Source organism: Syngnathus typhle, linkage group LG1 (genome assembly GCF_033458585.1).
Source record: "Syngnathus typhle isolate RoL2023-S1 ecotype Sweden linkage group LG1, RoL_Styp_1.0, whole genome shotgun sequence".
In the NCBI taxonomy this organism is placed as follows: domain Eukaryota; kingdom Metazoa; phylum Chordata; class Actinopteri; order Syngnathiformes; family Syngnathidae; genus Syngnathus; species Syngnathus typhle.
Window position 1 is genome coordinate 19176961 of NC_083738.1, and position 26657 is coordinate 19203617.

The 26657-nt window shown below is 38.8% G+C and overlaps 1 protein-coding gene across 2 annotated transcripts in view; it reads right to left on the reverse strand.

Annotated features, from left to right (window-relative positions):
• The window catches only part of LOC133161111 (prominin-1-A-like), a 35422-nt gene that overhangs the window by 3643 nt on the left and 5122 nt on the right, over positions 1–26657 (reverse strand). The window contains exons 2-25 of one of the 2 annotated variants that reach the window (XM_061289356.1): positions 21293–21351; positions 18665–18870; positions 13983–14103; positions 13458–13521; positions 12905–12994; positions 10149–10378; positions 9455–9529; positions 9271–9334; positions 8995–9154; positions 8574–8726; positions 7842–7965; positions 7638–7741; positions 7110–7194; positions 6206–6352; positions 5992–6063; positions 5556–5648; positions 5371–5388; positions 4323–4376; positions 4123–4203; positions 3973–4041; positions 3784–3873; positions 3053–3168; positions 1935–2003; positions 755–858 (exon numbers count right to left, since the gene is read on the reverse strand). In XM_061289356.1, the coding sequence (XP_061145340.1) occupies positions 789–858; positions 1935–2003; positions 3053–3168; positions 3784–3873; positions 3973–4041; positions 4123–4203; positions 4323–4376; positions 5371–5388; positions 5556–5648; positions 5992–6063; positions 6206–6352; positions 7110–7194; positions 7638–7741; positions 7842–7965; positions 8574–8726; positions 8995–9154; positions 9271–9334; positions 9455–9529; positions 10149–10378; positions 12905–12994; positions 13458–13521; positions 13983–14103; positions 18665–18870; positions 21293–21351 (2414 nt within the window). In that variant the 3' untranslated portion in view covers positions 755–788. The remainder of the gene's footprint in view (positions 1–754; positions 859–1934; positions 2004–3052; positions 3169–3783; positions 3874–3972; positions 4042–4122; positions 4204–4322; positions 4377–5370; positions 5389–5555; positions 5649–5991; positions 6064–6205; positions 6353–7109; positions 7195–7637; positions 7742–7841; positions 7966–8573; positions 8727–8994; positions 9155–9270; positions 9335–9454; positions 9530–10148; positions 10379–12904; positions 12995–13457; positions 13522–13982; positions 14104–18664; positions 18871–21292; positions 21352–26657) is intronic. The other variant, XM_061289366.1, reaches the window with a different exon arrangement.

Below are 26657 nucleotides of genomic sequence, written 5' to 3' on the forward strand. Positions count from 1 at the left end.
AGACAGCCTAAAAAATGTTAGGTTAGTTTGAAGAAAGAGAGATAGGAGGATTAATTGCATAGAAAAGGATGATTAGAGGCGGGTATAATAAAATAAAATGACCAAAAAATGTAATGCTCCCAGAGTATTCTTTTATTACGAAAAAGAAAAACTTTTTTTTTAAAAAAAAAGTCAAGAACGTCACAAGAAAAGTCATATTTTTACATTTAACAGAAACGTTAGTAGCATAAGGTTGAACATAGCTATAATTTTACAAAATAAAAAGTCAGGTCGACAATTACGCCGCAAAAATACGATTTTGTGAGAATTTGTGTCAAATTTGGACATAAAAAAGTTGTAATTTTGCAGGTTGTCTCATTACAAGGAAATTCGCACGTATAATGTTGGATTGTTTTGTAGATAAATGACAATTAAGTTAAAGCATTTCAAACATTACTTCAATATTGTCAGAGCATGACGTAAAAGTCAAAATGTTGAGAGAATAATAAAGTAGATCACATACTACAGGGAAAAACACTGTTGGGATGAACTCAATCTTACGAGACATAACGTCATACTTGAGCGGAAAAAAGAAATGTTATTAAATCAGTCACTACTGCCCCAGTAAGAATGGATTTTTAACGTCTATCGCCATCAATGAATGAATTATTTCATATTTTTAGTGAAAGAACTCAATTGACAAAAAGACTGATCCAGGTTGTAAGAAGATGTTCTTTGAGCCCAAAAATGCTATCAGACATAGCAAAAAAAGTACCTGTCGGGAGCCACAAGAAAATGTGGGCTCTCGGTCACCAGTCGATGTGCCTCGGAGGAGCCGAGGCCCGTGGGAACCTGTTCATGGTATCGTACGTTGGGATGCTAGCACAGGAACAACAACATTAACGACCATACACAGAAATAAAAAAAATAATAATTAAAAAAACATATTTTGGGAATAAACAAGGCGATCATTAGGCCAGAGAGCAAAACATGAAAAGGCATGCGTCACCCAATTAAGCACTGGCACTGAAAAACACTCTACTTTCTTTTTATTTTCCCTTTCAAAGTGTTGTAATACAAAAAAAGCGCTGCTTATAAGAACTTTTTAATTTCACACATGTTTTCATCTACAAACCCTGCCTCTCTTATGATGAATTGTGGCCATTAAGAGACATTACATGTTTTGCTCTCTGCCTGAATTTCGGGGCTCATATTCAATCGTTGAGTATTAAAAAAAAAACAAAAAAAACCATGCAGTTATTTATTAATTTCTGAGGTGAAATTAAAAAGGAAAAGAAAAGAAGCACAATCCCAAGCGTTTTGCCATGCTTGCCTCTCTGGGAACAAAAGGATCAGGTGCACATTCATTGGATTTTGGCTGACTCTAAACAAGAGGAAACAATGATTTGATGACATCGTGTTGCAGCTCTGCCACCTCGCAAACACTGAAGAACATTCAGCAGCAACCAAAAGTGAAGGCCAGAATTACAAGAATTCCTTAGAGCACTATTTTATGTTATGTTCATGTTTTCTTCCCATTGGCAGTTATGCACTGCCTTTGATTGCTTCACAAAATGAGCATAAGACCGAAAATTCCAAGATCTGGAAAACACTGCATACTCAAAAAACAAAACTAATCCAAATACATAAATGTGTGACTATGCAGCTTTACACTGTCACTTGAATTCCCGCTAAAATCAACAGCCGTCATCTGCTTTAAGTTGGTACGAGAGCCTTTGATTCCCTCAAAAGTCAAAATGAAGGCAGGTGAATGAATACAAGCTCTGAATAGTGCTATGTGCTTTTTGCCATTCAATTGAAACCATGGAAAAAATAATAAGCTAAATGCACCGTACAGTCTACTGAGAAAAAGTTAAGCGTGTTGAGTGCAAATGTGCGTGCGCATGCTACCGCCACCATATTGCATGCATTGGACTACCAACGAGCGTATTTACCTGGTCACGGGGGGGTTTAGGATGCCTTGTGGGGGCTCGCTATGATAACCATTATTACCACTTCCCATACTGAAAACAAAATATTGCATACAAACAAAAGCATGAAAGATGTGCGATGAAACATGTGGCATGCTTGTGATCCCTGTCAATGGGGGCACCATTTTCTTTTGTATTATTTACAGCAATGCGCATTTAAGCTTTTGTAAGGTCACAATTGCAAGAGCCCTTTAGGGAAAGACGAGGGACACCCCAAAAACCAGCACCGACAATTAGTAGTTGTAAACTCTTCAATAGTTAAAAGCAGAAATGGGTGATTCATGGCAAAACATAAACAAATGTTATATGGACTGCACCAGGAAGTAGCCTTCTCCCTCCTCCCGTTTACAAAAGGAACATGCCTTCCAAGTCAGACTATCTTTGTAAAGTGCAGAGTGCCAAGAGGAAGAGGAGGAGATGTCAAAAGCAAAAAGAGAGGATGAAGGATGAGCCGGATGATGGAAATAGTAGAAATGGTTATCACAAAGTAAAATGCCAAGTCCCGGAAACGGAGGAACTATGTGGAAGGAAGAAATAAAAGCAGGAAGAAAGCGTTAGGGTTGGACAAAAGAAGCTTGAAAACAAAACATCAATCTAATTTCCTTCTCAAACTATTGCCGGAAAGCAGCAGTTGTAACCCTCCTGTTATTTCGCTGGTCGAATTAAGCCCTTAGTTTAAAGATTTTGGGAAACTATCTAATTCTGGACTGGCGAGTTCAAGGCCGTTTCGCTCAACAAAAGTCATCTTAGGTTAAAAGACAAATCATTTGAAAAAAATACTGGGGGAAAAAAATCTGTGAATATGAGTTGGGTGTTGGTAGCAGAGGAAACGTTTATAGTATAATACTATATTTATTTATTTATTTTCATCAAGGGGCCCCTCCAAGTGTGGTCGTAGGAGTTGTCCATCCCTGATTAGGATCGTTAAACTTGCGAGTCACATTTAACATATCTAGAAAACAAACCTAACAGGAGGGTTAAAGAGGAACTAGCAGTCAAACAGTAAGCATTTCGAATACGTATTTTTACTAGGAGGTACGGGTTACAAAAACAAATAACAAAAAGGCAGCAAAAACACCTACTCGTCATAAACGTCCTCCGTGTCCATCCTGCGGTAGAACTTGGCCAGCTTGACAGCAAACACGATGCTTGGGATGAGGAAGAGCGTACTGCAGCCCAGACCCATCCAGAACACATTCTGCAAAAAAACATTTATTAGTATCTGCAATTAAATTTCATTTAGATGTGGGAGTGGGAACATTTTCAATTATTTCTTTTTTGCAGAAAATTTGATGAGATAGACCTACATGACTATGAAACCTTTTATCATCTCATTTAAAAGGAAAAGCATATTCATTTTCAGCCCCTCAAATGAAAAAAAAGCCATATTAAATTTTAGCCCCCACAATTGACACTTAATTTTTTTTTTCCACACTCACTCACGTTTTCTGTGGCACAACTTTAAGAAACCGTGATATTTGTATCTCATTTTAGAAGAATTAATTTTGACAGCCCCACAAAACATTTGAAAATTGGCAAATTCAGGTTTTCACACACCAAAATTTTCACAAAGTTTTAAAATGGCCACATCCCAGGTCAGCTATTTATGTTCTAATGTAATTTGAAAATCTAGTCATATATACCTTTTGTAATCTCCAGATTTATTAAACATTTTTTTTTTAAATTGCACTCCTTAAAACTATAATCTAACCTACACTCTAGGAATTTTATTATTATTTTTTTTTTTGCAACTATATATTCACTAGTATCTCATTTGAAAACACACGTATTGCATGTATGCATGTATATTTACCATAGAGTCCACCAGGAAGCTGCAGGTAAAAATTTCCGCTGTGTCCAGCACATTGCTGAAAGGCTTGCATGGCGCCACCTCCATTGCCAGCTGCATCAAGGTGACACATAAACAGAACAGTGTATTGCATATAAACAGTAGTAATGTAATTACATATTATCAATGTGCTATCACAGTCTTATGACTTACTGATGTCTTGACCCACTCTATGTATTGATGGAAGTAACCCACAATAGTTGATGCGTATTTTGTGCTCTCCTGAAGGGGAAAACATTTGTTTGAAATTAGAAATGACATTAATATGGAATATCATGTCTGTAATGGGACTCGTGTTGTTACCTGATTAATAAGATGCGTTGCATTCTGGGAAATGAGATACTGGGTTGCGTTGATGGCGTCTAGTATAGCTAAGACTTTGTTCTGTAGACAAGAAACAAATTGAGAGGCGAGAGATTCTCATGTTTGACTTTTTGCCCATTTCTGTGGGGCTATCGGACATCTTTTTTGAATTTGGCTGGGTGTTTAGCTAGCTGACTTACTGGCAGGTCTGAGGCCGTTCTCTCCAGGAACCTCATGTTCTGGTTAAGGGAGCTCTTCAAGGGAAACAAAGAAGAATGGACAATCATAGAGTCATATGATGAGTCAGCAAAAACGATCAAGAGTGACCATATTTGTGATATGTCACAGCATACATGCAGAAGGATTCAGAATGAAAAGAGCCCTCTTAAAAGTTGAGCATCCATTTTCTATACCGCTTATCCAGTCGGATAACGATTGGTTTGATTGGTAAACTGATGAGGACATGCGCTATGTAAAAATGGATGCATGTGGAAAAGATCAAATTTATGATGGTCCTTGCGACTAATTGAGGCAACGGCCACTAGTTGAGGAAATAAGGTGGCTGTGACATAAATAAAATAAGTGACCTTCACTTTCAAAGAGGAGGAAAGCAAAATGTCAAACCGCTGATTGACAAAGGATACTTGTGTCTATTTTGGACACAAAGACGTTCAATACTACACTTTAAAGCAGTGTGTCCCAACCAAGTGCTACCCTCTTCTAATGAGTGACTTGACTGATCGCTTCTTTCCTTTTTTCTTATTTTTTAAGCAAAAACAGCTTAGTTAAGTGTGGTCCTGTGAATTCCTCAATAAGATATTGAGAAGATTTGAGATATGTTGTAAACTAGAGTTTTCTGACCGATTAAAATTGAAATGGTTGTGGATGGGAGTCACTGCTTCGAAGGATTTACACCAAGACACACACACAAGCATAAAAACACACACGCAGACACACACGCGAAACCCACATTGTGATTGTATCCTTTAAAATGAGATACATTTTTTCAGGTGTGCCATCAGAAAAACACAAACCACTCTAGTAACCAGTTTTACACCAAGTAGTGCAGTTCAGAATCGCTTGTATGACCTCCGCCAAGCACAGAAAATACACAAACAAGTGTGTAACCGAGTAAACCAAAAGAAATGACATGCTACCTGCACCACTTGTTGCAAACAACGCTTTTACATTGCACAAAGTGACAAAATGACAAAAACACATGATGAACACACCCATGTGCTTGCTTACCCTGGCTCTAACATATTTCTTGAAAATAGAAAACAAGCATAAAGAAGTACATTGAAACAGATAGTGTGTCTTCTTAAAAAGCCCAACAGCTCATTTAAAATGTGAAATGTCAACATAACTAAATAAAGAAGGGAGGGGCTGCAAATGGCGATGGCAAATGGGCGTGGCTTTAGTGGGAGACCTACCATGGCCTGCTGCATGGGGACCACCTGGTGGCTGTGGATCTGTCGCACGGTGCCCGCGTGACCTTTCAGAGACGTTTGCAGAGGACCTCGAGGCTGGATCACACGCAAAAAACATACATACCTTGTTAGATATTACAGTGTTGGTAATATGGCGCCATCGGATCGCCGCATATTTTGCATTGTTATACTAAATGGTGATTGAGTCTAATGTCATTATCTGTTGTTGCATTTGGCTATGAATAACTGCTTCCGCTGTAAACAGCAAACAATTTTCAATTCATCAAGTATTTTGTTTGTTTGTCTCACAACTGTATACAAGTAGTAATTGTTGATTTCATGCAAAGCCCTACTAGGCCAGGCAGAGATGCTCCAGCGGAGACGTAATTCAACATGAATAATTGAACGAAACGGACAAACCGAGCGGGGTGTTAAATACCATCAGGTCTGTCTGAGCTTCTAGCTCTTTGGCAAATGAGAGCAGGTCCACCACTGTGACGCCTTTGTTGACCTGCGGGAGAGAAACCACATTTATACGATTTAGTTACACTTCATTCACACAAAATTTAATTTGAAGATCAATTCGAGGAATGTGCACAGAATTTTTGTCCATTAGAAAAGCTATGAATCTCATTTTGAAAGTAATGCGTCACCTCTTCCAGGTAATCTGCGTAGTTTATTTCCGACAGACCCGCTTCTGAGAAATCCAGAAGGTTCTGCTTGCTCTCCGCTTCCAGCAAGATGATCCCTCTCAGGTCAATCTTCACGCTGCTCAAAAGGGTTACCATGTCCGCTGTGAACTGTCAACAGAGAAAACAAGCCCATCACAAAAAAAGCGGAAATGTTTTATTTACTAAGCTGTAGAAGGGGCATACAGCTTTTTGGGAGAGTATAAAATAAATACGTTAGACAAACAAATTGTGGAACTAACTTTATTGGGCACACTTTCAACGAGCTACAAGTTGAAAATCAAAAATCTGATAATTGTGAATATAAACATTTAAAAAATGAAAATGTGTTGTTTTCCCATCCACACGTCTTCAGGGCATAATTTCAAGCTGAATCGTCTGGTACAATAGCACAAATTATCAGAAAATAAATATTTGTATTTTAATGCCCTATTAAATGCTTTCGGAATTTGAATGGCACATTTGCATATGTTTTCAGATTTAACATATTTTTTTGTATTCATTCATATATATATATATATATATATATTTATTTTACAAATTCAACAATACAACAAAATGTGAAATGTTTTTTCCTGCTTTTACTAGAGTTTCTACTACTACTAAATTAGTACAACAAATTACAAAATATTAAATTCTAAAAACTATCTATATCTTGTATCCCTTGAAAGGAGGTACTTCATGATTATTTGTAGTAGTATCAGATATCATCAATTATTATTAATTTTCACTTATTATTACCATTATCATTCTCACATTAAAGCAATGCCCCCAGGCCACATGTGTTTATAGTGATATGATTCACAAATCAATTAAAAAAAAACAGCTGTATAGCAGAGTAGTAAGAAGCCATGTTGCATTCACTGACCATTGTGGTGTTGAGGAAAGATGATACATTAAAAACTTTGTCCAGGCGCAGGGCGGAGTAGATGCCTTTGTTTTCTTTGCAAGTGCTGCAGGACACACACACATAGGGGACTATTAGTCAAAGCATTTGCTGCCACCCAGTGAACACAACAGGAAGTGTCTAATACACACTTTAGCCTCCTGACAGGAAGTTTATTCTAGCCACTGATGCATGAAGTCTGCACAGTGTAAATCTGACTTCAGGTTTACACCGCTACGTCATGTATATGTGGCTTTAAATGGACACAATGGAGCTCAACATGTTTGGAAAACAAGGAATGATCTCACACAGCTCCATAGCAAAAACAAAACAAAACGCTGTTACTCCCCCTCCTCTGGTGTTAACAAAAACCCTCGACTGGTCACATTATAGTGTACCAGACAAATGCAGGAAATATTACTAATCAGAAGTCAGGAGAAAGTCATTTCTGGTTAAGTCACGTGTATGTAGAAGTATATATTTTTGAAAATCAACACTTCGTATTTTCACCTGTACAAGCTCTCTGCCGTGAGATCGAGCTCTGAATCGTTGTACAAGTACCCCGGGATGAAGTTCCTCCACTCAGGATTCACCAGGTATGGAGCGTCCACCACCTGGAGATGGGTTGGGAAGCAGTAAGGGGAGTGAATGGTGACAACCAATCAAATTTAATAGTGTTGAAATATCGTAATCACTGGTCACTTGAGCACTGGCCTTAAAGAGTTCCTTGGTGTGAAACGGCTCGCAGATGAGCTTCTCCATGTTGCCACCCACCAGGAAGATGATGGTCAGCAGGCCCATCAGAATCCAGGAGAAGATGAAGCTGAAACCCACGCCACTGACAACCAGGAGACACATGATTATGACAATCATGATAAAACCAAATCAAGAGTAATGAAGAAGCAGGGGAACGATTTTTAAAATGGGGCATCATATTTCTAGAACCCCAGTATTTTTTGTTTCAAGTGGTGTCAGTCAATATTAGAAGCAATACTATTTTTTTAATGTCCAACAAACAGCTTTCAGTCAAAAGTTGGAATATTTTTTTAATATGCAGAATTATTTTTAAGGCCAACTGAACAATGTTTTTGTTACTCGTATCAGAAGGAGGGATTTGTTTTTCAACATGGTCTCTGTTTTAGGCCTAATAGCGCTATTTTTTATTTTTTTTATTTTGTTAGAAATGTCAATATCAACAGTGTCAGTGCGGCTATTTTTTTCAGAACTACATTTTAATATTTATTTTGTTAGAAGTGGTGTCAAAAATGGGGATCCCTATAAAAACATGCATTACACTTATGTCAAATGAAAATATTTTTTGGCTGTAGTATAAACATTTAGGATCCGGGTGAACAAAGTATAGATTTCAGTTTCTTTTTATGGTTATGTCCAATAAAGCAAGTTTTTAATTCAAGATGCTATCAGAAATGAGGATCTATTTCTTACGCCATGAGCATGGTGCCTCCCGTGTTGGAGATGCAGCCTCGCGTAGTGGGCGAGGCGTGCTTGTCGTATCCTAGTGTGCCGCACAGTAAGCCCAGGTAGTTGAAGGCCAGCACCAGTACCAGAATGCAGCACAAAGCCACGCAACCCGTCCACCTGATGCTCCCACATGCAACACAAGGTGCAAGGAAATAGGATCATTGAAATGCAACACGCAGACATCAACCTCCATTTGTGTTATAGTCAACATGGATGCAAGTAGTTATTTGTTAACTGTTTATTTCCTCACATCCATTCTCTGAATTATCATCACAAGGGTCACGGGACTATCTATCCATTTTAATTATTTTTACATGTTAATCAAGCATCCTTTAAATTTGGGTAATCTTTCACACACTGATGACACAAACAGCAGTGGTCTGACCTGTAGAAGTCCACCTTGTCAATTTCAGGGTACTGGTCCTCAATCTTGGCGTGGACGTGGCTGATGAAGATGGTGAACTTGGACAAGGAGTTTTGTACGGGCAACACTTTGGACAGGTTGCCTATGTTTTCACCGATGTTGTCCACTAAACTCTGCATTGCTAATACAGATTCAGTGAAAGCAAAATACAAGAGTTTTAGTGTCCATAAAAATCAATCACATTAATTTCAAAATTTTCCAAAATCCAAACTTTCTTTTTTTTTTTTTTTTACTTACGGTCAACAACAGGCTGGGTCTGTACCATCACCATGTAAGGCGTGTCGTTCAAGGATGCGTAACCCTAAATGACGAAACAATATTTTTATTATTTTTTTCAAATGCATATTTTTATGTTCTTTTCCCCAGAGGTCATCAACAACATCAATGTCAAATAATGATATAATAAAGACTTTCCATTCACCTTGTTGATGACGGCGCTGAGGTCTGTTTTTAACACATCATTCATCTTCTCCAACTGAGCATTTACATTGGGAAGCTGAAATGATAAAAAATACAATAGCCACACATGTCGTTTGGGCAATTGCACTGTATTCAATCAGACATTCATTAATTAACAAAGCACACAAAAATTCATTGAGACTTATTTCTGCGAAATTTTGTTCGTTATATAAACACCAAAATACATATATTGAATTAATGTTGAATGGAATTGCATTATTTAAACGACAAAACGTCAATAGCGTTGGATTCATTTTAGTTAATTAAATGAAAAAAAATGCACGGAATGCTCTGTAAACACAAAAGGTAGTTCCGGCTAAATAAATTAGGGTATCCAAACAAACAAAAACAATTGTTTGTTCATTTTTGTACACTCACTTGACGACGTTCTAGAGATATTTCTTTAAAATGAAGGTCAACATTTGTTTTCAAATGTTAACAAATTATACATGTATTTTAAGAAATACAACTGATTCATAAAACATACAAATATTTAATCAATATTCATAATGAAGAATACATTTAATTAAAAATACACACATACTACATGATGAATCAAATGTTTAAAAATAATCTAAAATTCAAGAACGTTATATATTTTGGATCAACGTTGACACCTAATACATAAATCCGTTTAAAATGTGTATGCTTGGTACCCGTGTGAAGTTGGCGCTGATGTGCAGCTGTTCGAGCGACTGGCGAATGCCCCGGCACAGCTGGGCCGAGGTGGCATCCGACTCTTCATCGTGGCAACCGGGGTCGTTGAGGGAGCGCTTGATGTTGGCCCGGACCAGGCTCAGGTTAAAGTCGAGCTTGCCCGTGGCCTCCTGCAGGACTTGCAGGGACACGCTCACATTCTCCAGGGCCTCCTTAGTTTCACGCATGGCTGCAGAATGAGAGCACCATGTTAATATTACCAAATGAAAATATTTAGCTAGCTAGCTAACCTATCGTTGAGAAAAAAATAAATAACGTTGCTTATTTAAATTGCTACCATGTTAGAATCTTCCATTCATTACTTTCTGTAGAGTTAATTCTCACTTCTAAGGGTAAATTTAAAAATGTCTAAGATATTTTCGGGGGCTCCAAATATAAATAAATGATCTATTTTAGGTAGGTCATATTTTGGCAAACTAATGTTCTGGTTATCGTGCTGGTCGATGATAAACTAAAAGATTAACTATCCAGCGAGCAAGTTTGAGAAAGTGAATGGAATAATTAACTCTGCCTCTTCATAAACAACCACTCTTAGAATAGTGCTAGTGCATGGGCATCGGCGTGAATTCCGGAATGCACCCTCCATCTTGAAATCAATAACTACGATATACAGTATAGTTATCTTGTTTTTATCCGTCTCTCGAGCCATCCCTAAATCTATGTCTTTATCTATCTTTCTTGACCATATTTCAGGCTAGGTAGGCTAGCGAGTCAATCCGATATCTTGCTATTGATGTACTTTAACCATTACAATATCGTTACATCTTTAAAGAAGTGTTGACATATTGTTTATTGTTGCACTATATACGTATCTATGCAGCCCATGTCCTTTGATTTGAACTTTTATTTATTCAAAATGCTTTTATGTCTCCAAGGTACGCTATGAGCGTTTGTCTTCGTGTAAAAACAAAAAATGATAAATCTTCCCAGCAACTACTTGGATGAGAATGTTATGAAAAATAACATTTTAATAGCTTTCAAATGAGATGCAAATCTTTGTTCCTGCCCTTGTACATGGGGCAATTAAAGGTTTGCCAAGCACCAGGGGACATAACAAGCAAGCGAAGGATGAGAAAATGACAAACTCGCCCTTTGGGGGACATTTTACAATGGGATCGGGGCATGCATGAGTCTTCTCGCATTCTTGAATGTACTCAGCATGCAGGGAAATAGGAAAAAACAGGAACTGACGTTGATATTATTCAGATTCATTATTCATAAAATTGAATTAAAACTGCACCAAGCAGAAATTCTCAAGCTAAGTTTTCAATATTTATCATTCCATCTCCCATTAGGTCAATGTATATTCAAATTAAAAATGCTAAAAACAACATCAATATCATTGAATATCCAAAACAGCATCCTTTATTGACAAAAAGTTGCCCAAATCTCACTGAGAATCTATCTGGGCAGGGATTTGCCCTAGCAAGAAGCTAACTTGAAGCTGACTTCATCTTCCCTCAATCAAACAGCACACACAAAAAGCTCGCGAGTCCTCGTATCTCCTATTTCTACTCCTTCGCGTCAGACAACACAAAGAGATGCATGATACCAGTCACAGAAGATGGAAATTGAAGTCTCTAAATTATAGTCTTTATTTATAAACTTGATAAGCTTGTGCAAAGTGCAGTTTTAATGTTCAAGTGGTCTTTAATTTGACATAAGGGGGCCATGAAGGGGGACCGAGGGTTGAGGTTCTGGGGAGGGCACACCACCAGGGGAAAACCAGACTTGAGGTTCGATTGGGGGTGGTGGTTCAATTCCTTTTACCTTTAATGGCTCGGTCGATTTTCACTTTACAACAATCCACCGAAATGAAAGAAAAGCAAAAAACAAGAGGCTAAACTATGACATCATCAAAATGTTATCACAGAATCATTACCTGATTTTGATTACAGCAGGCACCATTTGTTACTTGATAAAATACACAACAACAATCTCTATAGTTACTTATTTTTAGTTACTTCCATATTAAAAAAAATCCCTTCACTTTTTTTATTACATGCGCTTTTTTCACTATTCATTTTATTTTAAACTTGATTCTTATTGATTGATTCACTTGATTTCTTCATTGTTTGATTGCTTTATTTTACTATTTTACTCTATTTTTAATCTTTGTTGTTATTACACTTGATTTTTTATTACTTTGGTTAATTTGTCTATTAGAAATTGTTTAATTCGAGAATTTAACTCGATACTTTTGTCAATACTAACTACATAATATATTAAAAATATATGTTATGCAGTAAAATTTTAAAATTTTAATTATTTTAGTTTTTTACATTATTAGCTTTTCAATTGTTTTACATTTTAGTGAAAAAAGCTAATATTTAGAATATCTGACCTGATTTGTATTTACTATTTTAACAGTTTTCCCACAATTTGACCTGCATTTTAAAATCATTATTTTACTTGATACTAAACTAAACAGAAAAAAATCCTTGCTTTTTTTTTTTAAATATATTTTTTAAATAGATTGAATCTATTATTTTACTTGATACTGGTTCATTATTTTTACTTGATTTTTTTTGTTACTTTACTACTGTAGACTTTTTTTTCCATTGTATATATTTGAGTATTTGTGTTTAGATCAATTCTCCTCACCATCCCTTCACAGAAAGAATACGACTTTATTTGTATTGCTGCCATCCTGATGGTATCACTACAGGATATGAAACTGGGAGCTCATACGCACCTTTTGTCATTTTAAGCCCAGCGTCTAAAGCCGGGTGCACCTCCTTATCCAACGCGTCGCGTATCCTTCCACCTAATAGCGGACCTATGTCTGTGTAGCAAAAGGAAATAACCAGATATTAAAAGAAAACACAATACAGAAGGTCATCAACAGATAATCTTTTGGCAGTGCTGTATGATTTTCAGTTAATATAATCAGGAACAAAAAGAAAGAAAGAACATTTTGGCAAACATCTTGGCTTTAGGTTTATGTTCTGATAATTAACTATGAAGTAAGAATGATCACAAATATTTATAGTAGGCAAGGAATCAAACATATTTGGAAAACTCAAGTTAAATTGGCTGCCTTTCTGAAAGGCTCCAATTCTATCAAAATGTTGTTGCTTTTGACTTTTTAAGGATCTGATGAACAATTCTTAAAAATAAGGAATCAAATCATATTTTGGGATATCATTCCAAGGTATTGCTTATGTTTTCAGTAATTTAGAATCATTGTAATATGTGGTTATATAGCTTGCCACTAGAGGGTGGAGTTAGACAAGGAGAGGACTTACTCTCCACATCGTGGAGGACTTGGTTTTTGGCGATGGCATACTGTGAGGTGAGGTAATCGATTTGCTGCAAAAAGGAAGCACAAACAAACGTGTACTGTACATCACTGTGTATTTAAGAGGTACCGAACATCACTCAACAGCGCAAAAAGTATATAAAATCCAACCCGACACCAGTTTCAACGTGGATTGAATACAAGCGGACATACGAAAATTCTCAAGGACCCATGTGTGAAAGTGAACATTTTCATTTAATGACTTGAAATACGGTGTATAATTTTTAGCATGGCAGGATACTTAAAAAGCCTCGAGAACGCGCGTCAGAAAGACAAGAAGTTGGTTATTTTAAAAGTTTGGCTATTGGGTATTTTTAATAGAATTTCAACTCCTAGGGCTAGACTCCTATAAGGGGAATTTTCCAAATGAGACCTGATCGAAAGCAAGTTACGTCATGTAACGCAGCCGGAACATGGAGTCAAATTTCATTCTGAGAAAAGTGTAGTGAACCTGCCAAAGTTGTCATCCTACCATTGGCGTGTCGTTGGCGAAGGTGTGCAGGTCCCTCATGTTGCTGTTGACCAGACGTCGGATGTTCTTGACCTGAGCGCTGAGAGTCTGGTTGGCAGCGTATGCGCACAACACACCAATCCTGGCAAAACCAAGAATGACAACACATTGCCTGTGAGTGGGAGCAAGCAAGCCCCAGTACGTCATCACCTCTACAGTCTGCACACGCACAATGAGCCGAACATTAGCCTCTTTCAGGCAGTTAGGGTTAGCAAATTTGCTGCATAATGAAAGATCCATTATTTATGTGCTTGTCCCTTTCACGCAGAACCTTATTTCCGCCCCCAAAAGCAGTGTGCATCTATTACAGTGTTTTATTCTGAAACCTTGTCATTATATATATAAAGGAAACTTGCAGTCCTTTTGCCCTCATCAGGCAGACCCGAGCGGCTCGTCTCAGGCTTAATTAGCTCCGGCAACATCAAGGCGACGGCAGCCCATAATATTAAGCTGCTTTCATGACTCACCTTCAATCCCTGCAGAATTGTCAGCTCAGCAGCTCACAGCTAGGACGAGATATCTACGTGTTTATAGATTAAGCGTGTGTACATGTTTCCAAGCGCACAAGTTGCAAACGTCCAAATTTGATCATCTTGAATCTTATGGAAGGCTGTGAAGACAATTGTGGTTTTCTCTCCGAAGGGGTACACAATGTGCAAAGCGAGGCCCGGGCCTTTCTTCTGTTGTTAATGAGTGTACAAAGCGCATTTCATCTTTTCCAGTCCTGAGATGAACACCCTGCAGGAATATCCCCGTCTTCCCCTCTGTGTTTACAATCCCATTCATGCAACGTGTATAATCCTGTAGATGCTGAAACCAAACAGGTGCCTTGTAACTCAGATCATCTGAATCATCCGCCTATCTCCTTTTGGATGTCAAAACTCTACACACCCCTGTTGGAATGCCAGGTTTTTGTGCAAGAAATTAAACCTGAGGTAGCGGGACTGGATGGAGCAATTGGAACTTGATGCTCTCTATATCTGCCTGTTTAACACGTGCACTCGTCTAGGATTCATACATAGACAATTTAACAACTGATTTAAAATAGTAGATGTGAGGATATCTTATAATTGAACTATCTCTCAATCAACCATTCAAAATGTCTACAGGAAATAAGAAATGAATTATTAAGTCACAAAATTAAGTCTTCTTGTCCTTGCCAAATCATCCACTAGAGGGGGCAACATTTACCTCCACTAATTTAAGAGAGGCTATGCAATTCCCGTTTGAATCCGAGCCAACAGACCCATGTAAATCAGAAAATGAAGAAGGAGGGCATCAAACTGGTGTGAATGTAGGCCACTATTATGAGTTGACACGGTCTGCCGGTTCTGAAACTCGTAGCCAAGCTGACAATGGCCTGCATTCAGCGGCCGGGCTCCCCTCCCTGCTTTCACTAGAATGGAAGTAAACCTCCATCATCATCTGTACACAACAAGACAATAACGAGCACAGCCACACGGACAGTGCAGACCTCTGCCAAGGCTGGCTCTCACTAAGAAAGGTTTTCAACAATAAATCCCCTATTTGCCAAGATACCATCACTGTCACAGGCTTGTGTTTCTCCCTGAAGGAAATGAATGGAGGAAGAGTTTCATATTCAGGTAAACACATCAAAATTGTTATCTTGACAACAATAATATAAAATCTACTGAGTGACCAATAAACCTTACCACAATTTCAGACTCGCATGTAGAAGCACGTATGGTTATACCGTACGTGTAATGAGTTTATCTTTTTTTTCTCTCCACCTATTCCAATTGAAAACAGAGTTGGCGGCAAATGACGTCACGCCGCTTCTCGTTAGTATTCCCATTGACGCCATTTTACCTTAACAGCGCTCAACGAGTGAAACCACCAAGTTTGACCCGAAGTACTTTCAACAAGTTTTCTTTTTTAAAAACAAGTGCAGTCAGCCGCTTTGAAGCTTAGAGAAAGAGAAAAGTAATCCCCAAAGAAAAGGATTGTTGGAGTCAAAGATGGAAGAGAGCGCAAAAGTCAAAGCAGCTTTTTCATTCCGGGTTTCTCTTAATCGCAGACTCAAGAAATAAAAGAAGGATCAAATCGACAGTATATCCTATACTGAAGCTATTTATAGAGACAGAAATCTTCCCGGCCAAGAGAGATGAAAGATCATTGCTTACCCGTCACCTACTCTCAACGTTCACTTTTAGAATTTTTTTCATGAAGTCGTGCAGGTTACTTTAGATTTGTTGGTGTCAAATACAAATCATCAAAACATACTTGATCGATCGATGATCGTAAACAAAATCATATGCATGTTTTTTTAATTCATTTTTATCAAGGGTCATCAACCTTTTTGAAAGTGAGTGCTAGTAGGCTAGCAATATACGTGCTGGACTTTATAAGATTGCCGTCACTGAAAAGCATGAACAGAAAACTACGGATGGCTCTTTTTTGCTTCACTGCGCTCTCCCACCCCCCTGCCTCGCCAGCACACTCCCTTTCCCACTATCATCTTTTATATTTTTCTCTCTGCGACTATTTTCTGCCTACGCTTGGACCCCTTGCGGGCGTCATTTAGTAGATTTCACCGCCTCCTGTTAGTCAATTTATTGCAATGTGAGTCACTGGAAGATGTTTGTCCTGCATTTGCACGCACAGATGACCATTCATCTCCGACGCTAACATCTTATTGGAATCTTTCATGCACTATTGTGTGATTGCCGATACCATTTCCACTTCCCAAGACCGGTAGTTTTTGTTTTGTTTTGTTTTGTTATAGGGGAAAAATATAACAGACCCATTCACATGAGCTCATTCAGGACACCTTCTGAGCTACTTTTCACCAATTTTTTTTGTGATATTAAAATAATAATAGTAATGTCGTAGTTTGATGTTCATCTTGGATTACTACGGGGTTCAATGGAGGAGGCATTTAATGGATTTGAGGATGGGCAGGTGGCGTCGACATTATCATTAATTAGACCCCCGTAGGATTGTTGTGGTAGGGGGTTCGCCTAACTCGTCATGCTGCGACCTTTTGCGCTAATGGTGTTAGACAGACCTTGACTAAAATAGAGCGTGGAAATGCATGCTGGGTAATGACGTGAGACAAGTTGTCTTTTGACGCATTTGCAAAAATAACAACAATAACGTTGATGTCATTACGGTCTAGTTGTTTGAATTAGAGCAGAAATTGGGTTGTGCAATTTGCACATAAGCACTATATTCAATATATGCTCAAATCTGGATATTTTTGGAATGGTTTAGCACATAACATCTAGTTTGTCTATGTGAGAATGTGGACATTTCGCATGGTTTCGTACCAGAAAATGCATATCCATTGCATGTACTGTACTATTGGGATTAAACAAAGTGTGCAAACACTTTCATATGGATTTTCTGTTCCACAACCATTCCATCTTTCTGTCTAAAAAATAAAAAGATACTATGCAGTCCCAAAATGTCAGCTGCTGTGTACAAACACATGGACGGCCATCCTGATCCATTTGCTGCTGCTAAAGCATTCCAAAATGTTTACACTCATAAAACAACAACACACTGATGTAGTTTTTGCTATTAAACTAAAATATGCCCACTCACACTAACTCATTTGGATTGTAAAATGTCCATCCTCATTGACTATGTATAACCTGCATGGGTATGCAGTTTTTGGTTCTAAAAAGTTCCAAAATAGCACACGAACATTATCTAGTATACTAGCAGTAGCTTGACTCGCGCATTTCATTCGTAACCGAGCCTGTAACTCAATGGATTTAATTTATCCGTTCCAGTCAGGTGTTGGAGTCAATATACTTGAGTGGTTGCATAGTTGAAGCTCGCAACTCGCATTTTGTCTCACGAAGTTAAAAAAAAAAAAAGATTGCCTGTACCTTGAAAAATGTTTAAATTCCACATCCATACACACTGGTAATGTGTTCTGGTGCCTTTTTGTCAGTGGGAAAAGAAAGTGTTACCATGGCAATGCGGCAGGGGTGTATTTACTTTGACGAGAGCTGACTTTCCTCCGTGATTGGAAAGAGTCTGACTTATTGGAAATTCCAAAGCACGACCAGCAGACACCAGGGAGCGTCATTACTTATTAAATCTCCCCAGTGACTGGAGGAGACGCTGGAGTGAAAGGAGGACCAAAACCAACCTCATGGCGCCTTTTTTATTTTTTAATCATCCCCACTTCAGACTTTGAATTAAATTAAATCTAGATAGAACCAGAAACACCCAGAGTATAACTGCATGGTGGCCAGATGGGTAAAACTTGAATTTCTTTACATTCCACTGAATTATGTAATCAGTGTCTGTTAAGGACAATAATGTAGAATGCTATTGTTCCACATTACAAAATGTTTTGTTGCACTTGATATGTTTTGGGAGACTGGAACAGATTAATGCCATTTCCATTTATTTCAAAGGGTAAAGAAGATTTGAGATATTAAAGTAAATAATAATAAGTAAAGTAAGTCTGTACATGGATTATAATTTTGGAAAGTTTTACAACCATAGAATGTATGTGCTTATATGTAAATGTGGACATTTTTGTGACATTTTAGCACCCAAAAATGCAGCGCTGTGTAATTCTGTGGATACTCTGTGATGGTTTAGTGTCGAAAGACTTGCACTTGACGTGCACTGTTTTTACGCCATATACGTGGCACACTCACGTGATGACCAGCGAGGTGGAGAAAAGCAGAGTTCCCAGCAGCCCTCGTCGACAGTCGGCGTTCTTCCTCTGCCGCTGGTGCATCTCGCCGCCGCAGTTGTCGCAGCAGCGGCACAGGCAGAAGAAGAGGCCCACCACAGGCACCAGGACGGTGAACAGGACACCCACCGCCGCACATACCAGGAATCCCACCTCATAGTAGAGCGCCTGGGGGAGTGAGTCAGGGATGACAGTCAAGGAGTAGCCATTGAGTTGTGTACAAGAAGAGTGGTTCAGCACCATCCAGGTTTAGGATTATTTGTTGGAATGTTTTAGCGCCTATTGTTGTTATGCAAATACGGACAAATCTCTTTAGCACCAAACAAAACATAGCCATACAGTAAATACGTGCGCACATTTTAAATTGTTTCTCACCGTGTGTTTGTATACAAGTGGAAACATTCTGAAATGGTTTCGCACCAGAAAATGCAAATCCAAACGTGCCATCAGGCAGACGCTACAGATCAATTAGGTCAAGGACTAGCAGATTCGCCAACAGTTTTTACCCTACAGCGGTAGTCACATTGAATGCCGCTATTCTATCTACAGGTGTGGACATTTTGGAATGGTTTAGCACTGGAATATGCATCCCCCCCTACGTGCTTATATACCAGTATGGACATTTCAGGATGGTTTATCATCTGAAAACAAATATCCATTTGTGTTTGCGTGCAAGTGAGGAAAGAAGGGAGGGACGATGCAGAAAAGCTAGAGGCTCTTTGATGAAATGGCATCTCTATTGTGTGTACAAATGGGATTAGCGTACACAGTGAAAAATTTGCTGAACCTGTACGAAAGCAGTAATAATTAACCATTCTGCGGTGTTATTAAATATGATCAATGCCATGCAAAGCGCACGCCTCGCAGATCAATCCATGCATGTATCCCTGTGGTGCTGCCGGATCACTAACGAAGGCAGCAAAAGAGAATTTTTGATGAAAGGATGAACTTCCAGCTGAGCAACCGCAGAGAAAGTTGGACTTAAATATAAGGCTCGAAAAAAGAATAAAATAAAATAAAACCCATCAAATTTATGGAATGAATTGTATTGTAAACCATCATACCAAATCTGAATTTTCCACTCACTGTCTCATCTTGTCATCATAGCAACAAAAATTTTCCCCCCTTCGTAGCTTACAGCTTTTACTATTTTTGGACGATCGCTTTGTTTTGGCGAGAGCCCGAAGGAAGAATGTGACCTTCTGCAAAGATGAGGTGGCGGCGTGTCGCTGTAGTTAAGATTTTAAAAATGTCCAAAACAGCCACTAGTGCGTCCTCGGGCGGGAAGAAGGTTCCAGCTTCATGCTTGAAGCGAACTCATTCAAAATCCGACGTCACTTTGTTAAAATTTGAAATAGTTTAACGCCATAAAAAGCATATTTACAGATTTTGTCATGCATAAATGAGGATAGTTAAGAATGGTTTATTGGTCCAAAATGCCAGTAGGTCTGGACATTGCTGCAGTGGTTTAGCACCAGAAAAGTGCAAACCCAGAAAGAGTGATGTGAAGATGACCAGAAATGCAGATCCATAAGCATTATTTCTGTGCAAGTGAAGACATTTTTGGAATGGTTTACAACAGAAATGCATGCCCAGAATGTTTCTGCGCAAGTGTAGATATTTTCGATGATTTAACTTTTGAGAAATAGCTTAAAACCCCCAAAATGCAAACTGGTAAGTGCTTTTGCACATATTTGGATATTTATATTCATATAATATATAGCATTTATGCAAATAATTGTTGACATTTCTGGGATTTCACAAATCAATATTCTGACATATTAATTTGCAAAGTTGGATGTTTTGGAATGGATTTGCACATGGCATGCCAGAAAAAAATATTATTGCATTATAGAATATTCCAGAATCAGAGAATTCAAATCCAATGTTTTTCTTAGACGGGGGTCGTACATATTTGGATGGTTTAGCACAATTGTTAAATGTTACATAGTAGTGTGATTTAAAATGTCAAAATCATGAAATGAATGACATTAACTTTGTGTTAGTCAATCATTTATAAGTTAAACATAATTCCTTTTTGCACATACAATAGTGACTTGGAATATTGCCTGTGCAGTTAATACATGCAGTTAAACACGCATTACAATATTCCCTCTGGTTAAAAAAACAGTTTGAACAGTTAAAAGAATATATCATTCCCTGCATGATGTTAAGAAGATGTAAAAGAGGCATTAAATTATTTGCTTAGAGGGATGAAAAGCATTTCTTCGTTTTATGGATAACAATGTAAAACAAAGGGAGTGCTTTTCCGCGAGGGGAATAGTGAAGTTTGTTTTGAGCTTTAAATTTTACCTGCAGGCTCAGCACTATGTTCTCCGGCTGAAGGAGATATCAGATGGTTTCACGAGAAGAAGAAGAAGATGCATGCAGAAAACAAAGAATTAAAGCACAAGCGTCAAAGAAAAAGCAGGCGCAAACACAAACAACAACATCAACCCAAAGAAGAAATCATAAAAACAAGAGAAATATGGCATGGCGTGCAGGGAAACAAACTTTTGGGAATTTTTTTTGACGCACAGCGAGGAAAAATTGGCATGTGGATCAAGTTTGTTTAAGTCTGTCTACTCACCTTTTGATATTCAGTCTGAAGGGCTCCAAACTTGTCCTTGGCCAGTCTGATAAGAAGATCTGCAGGACATCATGGAAAGAGATTGGTCATACACAGTGAGTCAGAGGCCGTTGCTTGGTTCAAAATGTCGAGGTTTTCACATAAACACGAATATGCATCTCTGATACATAACCATTACAAAATGTCCCACCTTGTACATAAATGAAATAACAGGACTCAATAATACATTTCTGGTGCCAGACTATTTAAAAATGGGTTTCACATACAGTTATCAAACAGATTTTCTGGTGCTTAATTCACACATGGCAATGTTTGGGAAAGGTCAGTGTGTCCTATTGTATGTGGGAGTTTTTGTGCAACTTTGTATGGCAACTTTGTATGGCTTTTGTCAGTGTCTATTGTTGGCTTGAGGCCAGGTGTAAAATGATCGTGGCTTAGGGAAGGAAAGGGGGAAAAAAAGAGAATCTTTGAGCCTTTTGTGTGATGGCGGGTTTCCCCTACAATGACAAGACAATACCAGTGTTACCTAACCTGCAATATGGAAAATCAACCAAATAGGCAAGAGGCAAAGTAAGCCCAGGGAAGGCGAGGCAGCATTATTTCTACATTAACAAGCCAAACAGTTAACAACATTCAGAAGCAAAGTGGAGAAAAGAGAAGTAGCTTAACAAAATTATCAAAAGAATGGATACTGACAAGATTAAAAGACTGGAGCTTTGTTTTTTGGGCTGTTCTAATTTTAAAAAGCATGAATTGACCTAAGCAAACAGAAGAACTTAAAATAGCTTTACAGTAACAAGAATTAGTCTTCTTTGTATTTTTATTTATATTTCTAACCAATTAATATTATTGAATAAACCTGAACCAAAAATTCCTCTAGCTTTCAAATATTGATGATAATCATTGAAAAAGGTTTTCAACCAACAGAATATTCAGCTACTATTTTCTGATGATATTCGAAGCCCTCAAAGGAGCTCAGCTCAAACATAAAATTAGCATAGCGACGCTCAAAGTGCTGAACATGGCTCTTCGGTGTTAGGACTGGGGTTTATCCTCTCGTCTTATGACTCGCTCGGCATTAGCCCCCATGAGCTAAAAGGCTGAAAGTGTACCAATAAATAAATAAATAAAACAGGCAATTCAGACCGAGGGAAGAAAATAATGTCTGTGAATGTTCTGGATGGCGGATGAAGAAAAGCAGAAGCAGGAGGTGAAACACGACATGAATGAATGGATGGATGCGCAAGGAAAAGTAAAAAAAACCTTAATCAAGTTGCTCTAAACGCCACCAGACTCTAATATCAGCCTGCCCGCTAAGCTCCGTACTAACCGGCTTACGGAACAAAGTCAGGAGAAAATAAATATGGAATATGTAAGCCAGGCTGGGACACGCTGGCACGTCGCTAAACTTCATTCAGCCTTGCGTCGCTTGTAAGACGACAAAGCAAAAAAAACGCTCTGGGATTTCGGCCGTGATGTTATCTCTGCCAATTTGATGGTTGGAATCACAATCCATGTGGAATTGGACTGTGGGAAAGGAAGACCGCTCGGCATAAACCAGCAAGTTTGCTGACGCTCTCATTTTTTTCCAATCCCAGAGAAACTTTCGAAAAGCACCGACTTGAGGCTCTAAACGCCACAAGATTCTAATATCAGCCTGCTCTCTCCTCCAGAAAACGAGTTCAAAGGCAGGGGCTGAGATGTGGATTTGTGACAAAATTGTGTCGGAAGTGGGACCAAACGTTAGGTTGGAAACAGGCTAGCAGTCTCTTTAGTTTGATGGTTAATGTTTAGGTGTTTCGAACCGCTAAATCCTTTCAATTTTGAGGTACTCAACTTTCATTTTTATATCGCTGGTGTCAGAAGTGGGTCCTCAAGTCGATAGGCCGTTTGTGGCAAGCCTAGTTTGAAATTGGAGACCATACCAAAACAGCATATTATAGACATTACATAACAGCATATAAGTGGTAGCAGTATTTGGTATTGTTAATACGCGTACTGGTATTGGACTGAAAAAGAGTGGTATCAAAGTCTCCTAATCAATGTTTACTTCAATGATAATGAAACATCTATCAATAATGGCCGAAATATGAGCGAAAAACTCAATTCCGAGAGTCATAGGACAATGGCCTCAACTAAGCAAAACCATATGAAGCAATAATTTGCCACTCTGCCACCAATACAAAGAATAGCGCGTGTTTCAATATTCCTCCTCTGCTTCGTGAGCACTGCAAAATAAACACCTCCGCACAAGGTCAGAACTGTTACCATAGAATCTGTTACTATGGAGAGACAATCTGCCTTTTACACAACACAAGTTTTTTCCTACCTAGCAATGGGACAGATAAACCACAGTCCGTCTGTATGTCGATTTTTGCGCCACGGTTTTCAATACACCTATTTTGTGTACAAAAAAGATAAACATTTTCAATCGAAATTTTGCTTTTTAACAGGACTTCTTTAAATTTGGGATTTATTTAACTAATGATTTCAACACTTTGAACCCTAACTTCTTACCCTCACCCAACCATAACCCTAGTATGACAGCCAAAGTTTAATTTGAAACCCTAGTTTGAGACCCTAACCCTAGTTTGAAACCCCTCTACAAAGCCCAAACTTAAGTTGAAAACCATACTTCGAAACCCTAACCCTAGTTTGAAAAGCTGCCTTTAGTTTCAAAGTCTACTACAACGCTTAACCAATAATGGCAACGCTAAACCCTAACCCCACCCTAACCCTAGTTTGAAACCCTAACTTTAATTTGAAACCTATACATTAGTTTTAAACTCTTCTATGAAATCCAAACCCAAGTTTAAAACCATACTTCAAACCCCTAACCCTAGTTTGAAAAGCTGGCTTTAGTTTGAAACCTTACTACACAATTCAAGCCCTACTTTAAAACCCTACTTCAAAACCACAACCACAGATTAAAAAAACGGACTTGGGTTTGACACCGTATTAGGAAATGTAACCAATAACCCTCAAATTTAAACCCTAACCCAATGGCTGCACGGACCCACCTTCAGTTACAGCAAGCAACGAGAGCGTGTGAGTGCTGACCCGAGCACCACAGCAATTGGACATGACCTCACAGAGGAAGACGGGCTTTTTACCAGCTCAGACAGGCACATACACATGCGCACGGTGGCCTGTAAATTCATCCGTGTAAAATACCAAAATACCGCGGTCCATAAAGGCGTATTGTCGCGTGCATCGCGGACCGAAGGGTTCAATATTTTGCCGTGGACTGTCGCACCCCGAGCACTTAGCATGTTCACCAGATGCGTCCTGCCTCCCGTGTAATAGTAAAAAAAATGTGCTCAATTGCGCAGCTGCTAGTGCGCTCGGCTGACCGCATGAGCATCTGGGAAGGAGGAAAAAAAGAAAACGGTGGCATGTTTGCGGCATGACAGCCTCCCCCTCGAGTGGGAATCACATTGATGGGCGTACGCACTGCACACACACACACACACACGAAGACGAGCTGCCATCCCGTCAGCTAAGCTCAAGCGGGACACTGGCTGTGACATGGGTGCGAGGTGACACATCGTAGTAGCTGCGAGTCACTACTTGCTATGATGCAACATTACAAACCAATGCAACGTTGAATGAACCCATAGGCCTCAATGCAGGGCTACGCTACCATACAAAGAAACCCAAGATGAGGTTGAAAGTTGACAAACGGTGTCAGAAGTGGGATCATTAGTGGTGAGGTAGGTCATCCATGGCGCTTCCAGTTGTCCAAGCTGGTGACCTGGCTCTCAGGCATCATTGTTAGAGGTTATGCATTTTTCAAACCCGAAATGTGGGTTGGGGTTTCACAGAATCCAATTTTCTTGTGTTAACAATTTAGCCCCCTCCCCACCCATTTAAGTTATTTGTGTAGTTCAACATCCTTGGCCTCAATTCAAGTTTCTTGGACCATGTGGTTGGCGCGTCCAAAAGGAAGCGGTTTTGGTGACGGAGATGAGTCAGGCCGTTTATCGTCCACTAGTGAAGAGAAGGCGCTGCACTCGCCAACCAAGCGGAACAAAGGAAGCAGGAACGCATGACTTGCTATCTACGCTCGCCTCGACCGCCTCGCTTCTCCTCCAATGACCCGAATGCAGCCCCCCAAGCCAACAACGATGAAACAATCCTCGGCAGCACCCGGAGGAAGGGTCCGATCTTTCTGCCATTTTGAATGCATCCGTTAATTGAGTCGTCCCTTTGCTAGCTTTCCTATTTGTGACGTCGTGATCAAGCTTCTTTCTGTTGTGGTTGCTCCGATGGCCTTTTGTCTGCTACTAGGGCCCAACCAATGGCAATTTATTCAAGCCGATGTCGAATCCCATGTTTGGCAGGATAGAATTGCAACAACCGATTAATCGTCCAAATAATTCAAAAACATAGAAGAGAGAAAATAATGTATTTTTGGGGGGCCTTTAAAGTTTACAACAATAAAGCTGTGAGTTACATCCAGAAAATTTTACAGGTATATATTATGTTATCAAAGGCTGTTGTATTGACATTGTACCCTGACTGATAATGATGCAATACCATTTCATGGTCATTATAAGATACTGATATCATAACGAATGCTGCGTCTTTCCCAATGATGTTACAATATCTACGCTGAGACAGGCAAACACAAAACGTGACATTACGCAGCATTTAATTCACTGCTGGATCGTGTGAACCGCCAAAATAGCCTTTAGTGATAGAACATTGTTCCTAGAGAAATGGATCCCAATCCGGGATTAAACTCTCACAGACGGGCTCATGTTTAGAGCAACCACAAAGATGCAGTGAAACTGACTGAAAAACAAATAGGCTTAGCTTTGTTTTTCAACCTTATTGAGCCTACGCCTCATATTTTATACCATACAAAGAAAAAGGTCCAAACGGTGTTCTCAAATTTACAGAAATAGTTGTTGTTACGACCACATTCTGTTTCTTGTATACGTGTGTGTTGCTGCTCTGCGTGTGTTAAAATATTGGTTGTTCAAAACTTTGGTTACTGTAAAAATAATTCCCATTAGCCAATCAATGGCTTTTCACATTATATCTTAGCATTGAGATGGCATAGTGGACTTTCGTTTCGCGAAATCTTATTTTTTGGGTCAATATAATGGTTTTAAATGTACTATGTCAAATTGTCTTTTGGGTTTTGTCCATTGCGAGAGTCTGAAAACAGGTGCAAAGGAATGATTTTAAAATGTTTTTTTTAAATAAATTTCAACGTGTTTAAACAAGTTGAAATGTGCTCAGAAATGTACGGTGGTGGTAGTGGTGGTGGTGATCTATGAGTTTATGATTAGTGTTATGCGATACTAAAAGATTTGTTATTGTCCGGTACCAAGAACATTCACAGCATGTAATGAAT